The sequence below is a fragment of the Alligator sinensis genome, unplaced genomic scaffold, assembly GCF_000455745.1.
Source record: "Alligator sinensis unplaced genomic scaffold, ASM45574v1 scaffold596_1, whole genome shotgun sequence".
NCBI classification, from domain to species: domain Eukaryota; kingdom Metazoa; phylum Chordata; order Crocodylia; family Alligatoridae; genus Alligator; species Alligator sinensis.
This window is the reverse complement of record NW_005841967.1, coordinates 478965-490231: the sequence shown is the minus strand read 5'-3', so window position 1 is coordinate 490231 and position 11267 is coordinate 478965. Positions and strand designations below refer to the sequence as shown.

The following is an 11267-nucleotide window of genomic DNA, read 5'->3' as shown; positions in this document are numbered from 1 at the left end:
CCTCGGCCGCCGCTGCCCTGGGCTCCTCTCCTCATCCTGCTCGCTTTCTCTCTCCTCAGCTGGGGAAAGAGGGCCGGTGGCCTCCTGGCACCGCGGGCCGGGGCAGCTTCGCAGGCGCTCTTGGCAGTGACAGCCCCTCAGGTAGGACCCTGGGTTCCTCACGTGGTACGGGATCCCAGAGCCTCGCTTGCTGCTTTCCTTTTCCCACTGCGTTTATGGACACTTTGGGGTGAAGGGGCATTGATAGCTGTGACGTTGCAGCACGGTGAATGCATTTCAGCATTTACCCCTTGTGTGCAAGTGATCTTCGCTCCCTTGGATCACCCTGCTGGCTGTGCTGCCCATGCTCATCTCCGTGTGGCTGCTGTCATGCTATTCTTAGTACCCAGGTTTGAAGCTTGGAATTACCTCAGGCTGCAATTGCCCTTTGACTGCAGTGTAGACGCACCCACTCTGGTTGTTGCCACACGGGAAACCTCCGCACAATTCATCCTTCACCTGACCTTGTGCTCATATACCTTAATCATAACTGCTCTTCTCTATTAGAGCTCCTCTCTGTAAAAGGGGGAGTGGGTAGGGAATATGCACAATAGTTCTTGGCTTCAGCAAGCCAGCACCGCATCACTTTCTACTTCCTTGCCCTTTTTCTTTCCAAATCAGCACGGCTAGCAGTGGCAGTGCCAATTTCCATTTGCATTTTTCCTTTGTTATGGTGTGTCTGCTTTTCATTTACTGTAAAAGAACTACCCATTTAACTTTAATTTGTTGCTTTCAGTTTGAGATCCTAGAATGGTAATTTGCTCTTTATTCTTAAAGTAATATGAAGTTAGAGTATTAGCCCTCTTTTTATTAAAGGGGAAATGCTGGCACAGATAGGTGAAGTGACAGTCTCACAGCAAGTCAGTTATAAAATCGGCACCTCTGTCTCCTAACATCAGTCCCAATTCTGAATGCTGCCTTGTTCAAGTGGGCTTCCATTTACCTCCTTTCCCCCCCACCCCCGCAAGGCATTAAGACTAGCGGTACTAGAGCCTGACCCTCAGACACAGTTTGTAAAATCTGATCTGTAGTTTTCTGATACCAAGCACCATTGTCATTCTGTGCCTCCTTTCCTCTCCCATGTAGATCAACTTTAGTTGAAGTGTCCTAAGGATTATGTAGCTGAAATCCCACTGTTCTCCCTTCTGCTGCTCCAAATGGTGTTTGCCGTCTTGTAAAATCAAAGTTGATGAATTCACTAGCAGTTTAATCTCTGGATTCTGAGAACCATATGAGACTAGGAAACCTACTGAAGTATTGCATGTGTTAGTGCTTGGCAAGTAGAGCCAAACCTACATTATAAAATAGATGTTTAGATTATAAATATTTTATACGGCAATTCTTGTAATGCTTTTCGTGTGTGTGTGTGTGTGTGTGTGTGTTGCTGTTTTTTTTTTACAGCTGGAAACCAGTTGTCATGCTGTCTTGTGTACATAAGCAATTCCAAACATTAGGGAGCCTGTTCTATAAAGTAGACAGTGCTGCAATATAGTGGTATTTGATTGCAAAACGATAGCTGTGCAGATATTTCAGAATGAGCAAAAGAACAAGGAATGATTCACCTCTAGGGAGGTTAGTGAAGCCTTAGAACTGAGATGGGCCACACAGCACTGGTGGCCATTTAATAAATCTGTTGCCAGAGACTACTTTGGGTACATAAATTCTTGCTAAAATGAAATCTTTTCATTTAATGTGGTGACTCTTAATCCAGTGAACCTTAAAGTGTTTCACTAAGGGCCGGCCTATTTAGAACCGTAAATGTCCTTTGAGCCCTGGAAACATCAGGCTTTGTGTACTTTGCCCATGCAGCAGGCTACCCTGGCCTAGCAGGGAACATGAGTCTTGTGCGAGATGAAAAGAATAATGTAAAAGAGAAGATAAAATTCAAACTCTTAGAAGTAGTAGACCTGTGGGAGCAACACTAAACACACAAAGTACACACAGGCCTCTTGCTCCAATTACTTGGGTCCTCTCTGCTCCCTTCACAGGAGTTGTTTAACTTATATGGATTAATGTATACAGCCTTATTTGATGGACAGTTCTAGGCATGAGTGTGGGAAGAATGTTTTTTTAAGTTGCATAGAACTTGAAGCTTTCAGGCTGGGATAATTGCTTCCGCTACTCTACCAGAGGTGTCATGAGCTCAGGAAGCCAGAACACAGGCCTGAGGATACTAGTATGCGTTTTTGAGTAGATTGCATGTTAACATGCCCAAAATGTGTTTCCCGTTCCTTAATCTGATCTCCAGTGCAGTCAAACTGTCTTGTAGTTTTGGTGACTTACTACTCTGCTGCTACTTTAGGGTAAGATTGAGATGTGGAAAACACAATTTCTATGTGGTCTTAATAAATATTTCATTAACTTAATTTAATTGTAGAGGCCAACGTTTGGCTAATAAATTTACATGAAGTAACAAACATGACTTAACTGAAGAGGCCCAAATATTTTACAGTTCTTAAAAAAGCCTGCTTGAGAGAGACCACCTCATTGGGTTTGATTTCAGCATCTAACAGCTTTATAGAAATGCTCAAAATCCTTTTTTTTTTTTTCTTCATTCATTAAATTTAAGAATGTTTAGTAAATAGGTGACCTCATTTGATCCTTTTGGAACTGGACTGTTTATATTGTAATATTCTCCATTACAATTGTAATTTTATAGAGGTCAGACACTAGGGACCCGAAGACTGAATTTCCCTCACACTTTTAGAAGGGGTCTCCCCTCCAATACAAGGGTAATTCTGGAGTGGCAGTGTGGGAGAAACCTAAGATCAGTCTTCCCTTAAAAGTTTTGGTGGTAGTGATTTGTCAGTTAGAAGTGTTTAAAGAAAACAAAACAAGTCTCCCTTAAGTAGCATTATTATGTTGCAGAAAAAGCTAACGTAGATGCAGTTATATTATTATTTTTCTGGGGTAGATTTTTTATTCATACGGGGAACTGATGAGTTGTACTAGTGGAAGAACTCTTCCTGGTACAAGCTTCGTCTCCCTTCATACTCTTTTGCCAGGACATATAAGTATCGATAAGTGTTGATAGTGCCTTTGTTCATCTTGCTTTTCACCTGGAAGCACACAGAATATTTTTTCAGTCTGTCTGGATTACAAAATACACAGTAGTGAGAAATTCTATAAATTTACCAGACCACTTGGTTATTTCAGGCCTGAAGTCTTAAGTTACTCAAGTTAAATTGTTTTAGGATAGGGTAGATTTCTGAAACTGGCTTGGCAGAAACCTTTTTTCCTAAGTGAAATCCTGCTGAAATCTGGGTAAATGACTCTCTTCCCCAGCCCAGGGCTAGGGTTGGAGACTGCTGTCTAATCCCATTGCTTTCTTTCCAAATGTAGCCTGTGCACATGGCCTGAGAAACCATAGCCATTGGAACTGGAATACAGATCCCATGCCACGTCTACAGATTTTTGGGACAGTCTGTGGGGTTAGCATTGGATAAAAAGGATTATGTGCAATCCTGTGTTACCATTTAGGAAACGTAACTCCTGTACAAGTCTTAGTGTGGGATTTGTGTGTGGTGAAGGGTATTTCTCTGGTCTTTTGCACTCAGAAAAATATCATTCCTATTATCTGCATTGGAATTAGTCTTAATAAATAGTGCATTTGCACTCTCAAGGTGATCTGGCATTTGCTAAATTACTGGAGAAATGTATCCCCTTGATTCTGATTCTTCAAGGAAAAAAGTTTGCCATCCATCAATGATATGTAGCTTTTGGTTTTCTTTGTCAGAATGAGTGGGCCCACATTCTCTTCTCCAGCTGCTGAGATGGCAGAAATTAATCGACTTCAGTATGAAATGGAATACACTGAAGGCATCAGCCAACGCATGAGGGTCCCAGAAAAGCTAAAGGTAGCTCCACCAACTGCTAGTCTGGAACAGAGCATCCAAGAAGGACTTCCAAATGCAAGTGTTACAATGCAGGTCCCAGAGAGGATTGTAGTGGCAGGTACGTTTGCACTTTGGTGTAGGAAAGGCAGATAAAACTTGAACTGCTTTGTTGTACATTCAATGTGGCTTATTGTTGGGATACAAGAAATAGGCATATTTTGGGTGAAGTTATTCAGAAACCACAACTTGGAAAATTCTACCCAAACTTCTAGGTAGCAGCTGATGATTAAATTTTTAAAATGTAAAAAATGTTTCATGGACTAGGAGTATTAGGGCAACTTGTAATTAAGGCAGTTAGCAAATTAAACCTTCTGATGTATATTGCACTGAAGTTTTTCTGACCAGGGCGTGCCTATATTGGGGAATAATTACATGCCCCAGCTGTGTTGTTCAGTTTCCTGTTGCTTTTCATTACAGTATGTCTGAATTAGAATTCTGTAAATTGCCTTCACTTTACAGTTAGGGCTGCCCGGCTCTGGAATGGACTCCCAAGGGAGGTGGTGCTCTCCCCTACCTTGGGGGTCTTCAAGAAGAGGCTGCACAGATATTTGGCTGGGGTGTTATGACCCCGCACTCGTTCCTGCCCGAGGCAGGGGGTTGGACCTGATAATTTGTTTAGGTCCCTTCCGACCCTAAGCATTATGAAACTATGACTTCAGCAAAATTCAATTTTTATTGAATTATATTGGATTCCAAGCTGTAGCATGTGTGGGGATATATTTTAACTTGCGTATTAGGTACAAGTAAGAATTAATCCATTTTTATTCAGAAGCATTATCTGTTGATCTCTCAACTTTTGAGCTGCACTTCTGACATGTTTCGGAAGTGGTAATTGCTACTGCTATGTATTTGTTTTAGTTTGAAACAGTCAGGCTTTCAAACTCCAAATTCTCTTTAGATAATTATCTTTAGGCAATCCATAGAATGTTCTTAGGACCTGAACCTGCAAGATGAGTGCCCTTGCTCGTAGTGAAAGAGTTCATGCTCAGTACTTTTTATGGTCACAAATTGTGCATCTAGAAGATACTGCATAAGTGTGAGTAATACCTGTAAATATCAGAAATCTCTAATTGTGGCTTCTAGTAACATGCAAAATATGCAGAAGGTAGGAACCTCAAATTATTTGGTGTGTTCAGCAAAGCACTTGGGATGTCTTTGTTGTTTATTGTACATTAATACACTCTATTCTTGCAGGTAATAGTGAAGACATTCCATTTTCCAGACCACCAGATCTTGACCTTCTGCAGTCCACCCCATTCAAACCTTTGGCATTGAAAACTCCTCCTCGGGTTATTTCACTTAGTGAGCGATCACTAGATTTCCTGGACCTAGAAAAACCACCACCACAGACACCTCAAAATGAAGAGGCTAGTATTTTTATTTTATGTTGTTATAGCTGTGAAGTTTTCTATGAAAGAAGTAAAATGGTATGGTCATGGTTCTCTGGTCCAGATTAGTTTGATACTACCAAAATAAGTGTTGATATAAAAATATTTTACAAAGCACTCTGTGTGCCTGCTGGCAATAACAACCCTCTAACCATCTGTCAGTTAAAATTAAATATAGAATCTAAAATGCGTCATTACAGTTGCCAAAAGTTGTTTTTTTTGTCTAAGGAGAAAATTGTTCAAGTAAGTTCACTTTCACTGGGACTTTTCAGGTTATTGGAAAAAAGAAACTGCAAATTTCAATTAAAACTATTGCAATTTTTCTATGTTTTTGTGGGAAATTAATTTAATTTCCCAAACAGTTATCACTCTACTACAGCTTGCTAGAAAGACAAATCACCTGCATTGCAATATTTTCATTTTAATCCCTGTTTTCCACATGGCTATGCCCTAACTTGGCCTCTTTAAATTGCATGTGAAAAATCTTGCTATCCATGTTAATGAAGAAATCTACAAAAAGTGTGTTTTAAAATGCATTGTTTGGTTCTAAATTAATTGTAACATTTGGGGAAACTAAATGTCCTGTAGACAGTTTAGTGAAAATAATTGTTAAATGCATATAGGTGATTAAAAAACTAATAAAATAAAAGGATGTAAAAATCTCTGAATATGTCAAATCTGTCCACTTTGAGAAGTGATTTTAAAAAGGGATTGGTTTATATACTACGACTGCCTTAAAGAAAAGGTGACATAGTAAAGGTATATAAAAGAACACTGTTAAAGAAGCTGAATCCTAATACCAGGATAAATAGACACCAATAGCTGCATTTCACCATTTTTAAAATTGTTTTTAATAAAATATATAATGAACCATTGGAACTGATTACTGTGTGTTACTTTTGAGTCACAGAATAGAGCAGTATTCAAAAGTGTGTCAGGCATCTACTATGTTAGCATAGCCTACATTAAATAAAATATTGTTAGTAAAGTCCGTAAAATGTAGTTCACAGGTTGATTCAGCTCTGGCATCAGAATAGGTGAGATGACTTGAGAGATTTTTACAAGCAGCAAAATGTTTATAAACTCCCATTTGCAAATGGAGGGTGTAGGGGGAGGCAGGCAAGGTTCAAAGCTGGCCATTATGGTACAGACCTCTGTCTGCTAAGCATGTGAAAAGAACATGTCCTGTTGGTGCTGTACCTCAATCAGCAAAACCACTGGGCCAGGTGCGGCTTCTGTCGGCAGAGCTTCTGTGATCTTTTTCATGTTCCTTACCAGTATGGCTATGTTGACAAAACTTTGTAGTGTAAGCCTGGGGCTGGTCTATAGCCATTTAATACAGTTCTTTGAGGGCACTTCTCAACAATTTTCTTTTCTGCTTGTTTCCTCTTCCACCCTTTATTTGGCAGGTTCGTTCAGTGGGAAGACTGAAGAGAGAACGTTCCATGAGTGAAAACGCTGCTCGTCAAAATGGCCAGTTGGTCAGAAATGATTCCATGTGAGTAGAGAGCTGAGAGGAAGTAACCTCTTGCAGCTTAATAGAATTTTTTCTTCCTCCTTCTCTGCTTTTCCCATTTAATGCCTGATTCATTCATTTCAAATACTGAAACACTGGTAAGTAATGCAAGCTTGGACATTGTGGGCATTTTTACACGTGCTTTTGGATCCAGTGCCAGGTGCTTTAATTAGCAAGCTGCACTAATTAAAAGTGCCCTCATGTCACATGTATCCACATCCCTGCCCTGAAAAAATGGGGGTGGGGTGTTTTTAAACTAAAGCTCATTGAATGTGTTTTATTTCAAAGTGCCCTGCCGCCACTTTTTCAGTGTGGGGATGCTGATGCAGGTGAGAGAGAATGCTGCCAGAGCGTGTCAATTTCTATGCTCCAGCAGACTCAATCAGTCAAGCTTGCTTTGACATGCTGGATTTCCAGTGCACCAGAACAGGCTCCCCACACATCTAAGAGCCCTGTAATACTGCAACATGTCTTCTGAATATTCTTAAATTATTTGTTCAGTCACATATTTCTGTTGCAACCTTCCTGCACACTTTTTTGTGTAAATTTGTTTTATTGTAAACTGTGAATTCCAGCTTTAGGTCGGCTGCTTTTCAGTGTAATTTCTAGCTGTCTGCCTGTGACTTTGAAAGAGATTATCAGTTGCTAACTCTTTGCAATGCTTTGTCCCAAGTTTAGGTTATTCTTCCCAGAAACTGAGTTCTACTTTGTGCATCAAAGATGTGCATTACAGTATTCTTTCACCTATAACCCGCATCTTTCCCTCCAAAACCAGCTGGGGAAAATTGGGGTGCATTACATTCAAAAGAAAAGGATTCTGATGTGTCTAGAAATTTGGCAGGGAGAAGGGAGTGGTAGGAGCCACAGTAATGAACGCTGTCACTGCTCCTTCCCTTCCCTTCCTTCCCCCTGTCAAATTTCCAGACGCATGGCAGGCTCTCCTTCCCAGCTGCACACCAGGTCAGGCCAGTATGTGGGGCTGAGCCGCAGCCAGACCCAGGACGCTGAGTCAGACCCAGCGCAGTGGCTTCATTATCGTGTGCCAGGACAGTCCCAGAATGCCAAGTCTGGGACCATATGTTCTCTCCAGGGCTACATGCCGGGTCAGATCAGCATGCAGCCCTGGACCCATGGGCCCGATGCTTCACATGGGGCTGGGAGCAGGTTCTGTTCGCTACCTGCTGCCTCTCACTTACTTCGGTTGTAGATTTATTTATTTTTCTTCAGGCTCCCCTTCAAAATTAAGGTGTGTACTATATACAGAAGCGTGCTATATTTGAGAAAATATAGTATTAATTTCATGCACCCTATAAGTGTATAAGTAATTTTGGCTATAGACAAACATACCTTTTAAACTTTCCAGAGGAAAGGAGGAGGTGCTGCTCAGGAACATGTATCAACTGTTACAGTGTAACTGTCCCCCTGCTCCTGTTGTGTTATAAATTAGCTCAATCACTGCAACTTAAACCAGAAATGAAACAGTGCTAAAGTTTGAGTGGTTTTGCTGTGCTTGCATCATCACAGAAGCATGCAGATATAACAGCTATGACAACCCGTATCAGTATTATTTGATATGATAGAATTATGATGTCTGCCTGTTCTTTGCCTTTCTTGTTATAGTGTATATGGAGTTTATCAATATATCTTAATGTTGAGAGAGCAGAGAGTGGTAGACATCCTTTTTCTATAGAACGCTGGGTTTGGAAGTGATGTAATTCTATATGTTTATCCCCTTTGAATTAAAATTAATAGAACAATTAAATAGTTAAATATTGAGTGTATTCCCCCTCCAAGTTATGTTCAGGAAGCCTCTTTTTGCAGTCTGTTATTCCTCATTTGTATCATCAGTCCACAATAAACATGGAATTTTTTGTTTTGGAGCTCCTTTAATTTGCAATTTTAAATCAGTGTTCACCATTATTCAAAAACATAAACAGAGTTTGTTGTTGTTGTCTTGTATTCCTTGTTCCATTGCTGAAAATGCCACCAGTTTGAATACTTTTGCTTGGTTTAAACAAAGCTGATTTGGCTAATAAGCCTGTGTACTGTCTTGGCTATATGCTTACTCTTGGCTCCATCCAGGAAGCTTTTGTGGTATACTGACTGATTTGACAGAGGTCTAAATGAATTGCAGTAACCATTTATTTTTGTCCTTGGATAGATCCAGTCCACTTCTCTCCACAGACTGTAAAAGTCTGTGTTTTCCAGCTTAAATTCAGGTCACATCAAACCAATGAAGTAGTTTAAATAAATAAAACACGTATTGAAGAAAATATTTGGCCTCCTGGAAGGTGTGTTTAATGATTTTTTTTCTTGCCCCCCTTGGTCTGCCTTTATATGCTGGCTTAACTGACAGCCAGGATTTTTTCTGTGCTGTCTATTTGGATGTCTTGCTAAAGGCTATTCTAGACGTATTTCTCTGAGGCCTATTGTAAATGTGGTTTGTGTGTCCATCAGAGGTAGAGCACAGCCATTTTGGAATAGTTGCCAGACTGAGTTTCCGTCAACATGTCTTAGTGGGTGGGTATAATTTTAACTTCTTTTTCCCTATCCACCCTGGCCAGACACTGTTGCAGATAGAGCCTGGAGTTTCAATATGTGTGCTGTGAGAGTGATGGTATTGAAAAGAGTGACATTCTTGGAAGAGCCTGCCCAGAACAAAGCAAAAGACTTGGCTTCACTCCTGGTTTTATATCTAAGTACTGCAGACAGTTGTTACTGAATGTGTTGTCATCTACTTTCTCATCATCCTATCATGTAGTGGCTGTCATTAACATTTTTAGTGGGATTTGGGTTGAACTGTGAAAGTAATTCTTGAATGCTCTTAAAGACCAGCTGGTATGGTAATGATTAGGCATGCATTTTACAGTTACTAACTATGAAACAGTAATGATGGCTCCTTAAATTACTTTCCCTCTATTTATAAGGATGCTTATTTAAGAGAATTGCAATTATTGTTCAAGGTGGCACAGATCAGATACTGTCCCAAGAAATAAAATGCCACGGTTCCAGTCACCCCTCTCCACTAAGGACTACACGTAAGCTTAACTATTAATTATGGTATCTGAAAATCAAGAGTTTAATATTGCTCAGAGCTATATAATTAATCTTCTGCCCAAGTAGTTGTAATTCAGTGCACAATATCTGAAATAGCTATTGCTATCCTGAATGTGTGGCTTCTATCTGTAGTTTTGGGGGGGCTTCCTCAAATTTTGTCACATCATTCCTCTTATAAGATACAGAGGAAAAAATAGTACTTGGGCTTTCAATGCTGGGAGCTGTTTCAGTGACAGTGGAAACAGAAAGGAGAGTGTCTCCATTTGTAACATTATTTGTAAGACAAAAAATAGTAGTATAATGTTTAACATTGTGGATAAGGAAGCTTTTTTTTTTTTTTTTTTTTTTTTTCATTCTTCCTTGGCTGCTACAGCCTAATTGGGGCAATAACCTTCTCTTAAGTATTACCAACTAATAATGGATCAAAGTGTTCCATATTTTCATTCTGAAATGAGCAATCCAGCAAGAATGGGTGACAAAAAAGTGTGTGTAATCCTGCTTTTTCTGCTTCTCATTTTTACCAGAAGATGCTGGCATTTCCCTAGAGGCCAGCCTCACAGTTCAAAAAGTGCCTTTCTTTTAACAACCCTTGGAGAAGGAGGTGATGGTGTGTACACCTTTTTAAGAAAAAAGGACATGCACTTAACTCTTGTATTAATCTCTGTCAAAGGTGTTTGACCTTGATTACCTAAATCTGTTTGCCAGTAATGTGGTTTAAAAATGTGAGGCAGAGAAATAGCTGAAATAATAAGTAAGAAAACACCTAATCTGTGCCTTCCTGAAAGCCTGTTAAGCCAGAAGCCTGAACTACTTGTTGCTAGTTTTGCTATAGGCACACACATGCATTTGACTGTTTTACGTGGTAACTACAGAATGCTAAAGACAATCTTGCTAAAAACTCTTGGAAAAGAATTTGCTTCATGAAAATGCTTTCTGAAAAAATTCTGCAGCAATATGGTATTAAGGCCCAAGCAAAAGAGTAAAATGCTAAGAGTAGGGGAAGCTTTTGAGCTACCTTAGTAGCAATAGTATATAATGACAAATGAGAGAGATTCTAATTAAATATTTGACAGTCATGGCAGAGCTGTTTGTCAGAAGATTATATCATTCCATAATGTCCTGTTCTCCATACTCTCTGTTAGTCCTTTCTAGATGGCATACTTTATACTGAAATCAATTAAGAGGCACGTTTCTAAGTCCTAGGTCAAATCACAGAAGAGGATTTCACTTCATTCGGTAGGCCTTCTCTTTTTTTTCAGGTACAACTCCTTTTTTACCTCTAATTTCAGCTGTGTGCACATTTTAATTGCCAACCTTGGTCAGAACAAAAACAGGTTTTTCCTTGATGCTGAATACAATGCATTTTAGAGG

At 39.8% G+C, this 11267-nt stretch overlaps 1 protein-coding gene across 6 annotated transcripts in view; it reads left to right on the top strand.

The window, feature by feature from the left end:
• The first annotated feature begins 6 nt into the window (after positions 1 to 6).
• MFF (mitochondrial fission factor) overlaps positions 7 to 11267 on the top strand; it is a 28648-nt gene continuing 17387 nt past the window's right edge. For 3 of the 6 annotated variants that reach the window (XM_025200417.1, XM_025200419.1, XM_025200418.1), the window contains exons 1-4: positions 7 to 141; positions 3776 to 3993; positions 5130 to 5302; positions 6733 to 6821. In XM_025200417.1, coding sequence (XP_025056202.1) covers positions 3777 to 3993; positions 5130 to 5302; positions 6733 to 6821 — 479 coding nt within the window. In that variant the 5' untranslated portion in view covers positions 7 to 141; position 3776. Of the gene's footprint in view, positions 142 to 3775; positions 3994 to 5129; positions 5303 to 6732; positions 6822 to 9802; positions 9878 to 11267 lie in introns of all 6 variants that reach the window. The other 3 variants (XR_003093306.1, XM_025200415.1, XM_025200416.1) reach the window with 2 other exon arrangements.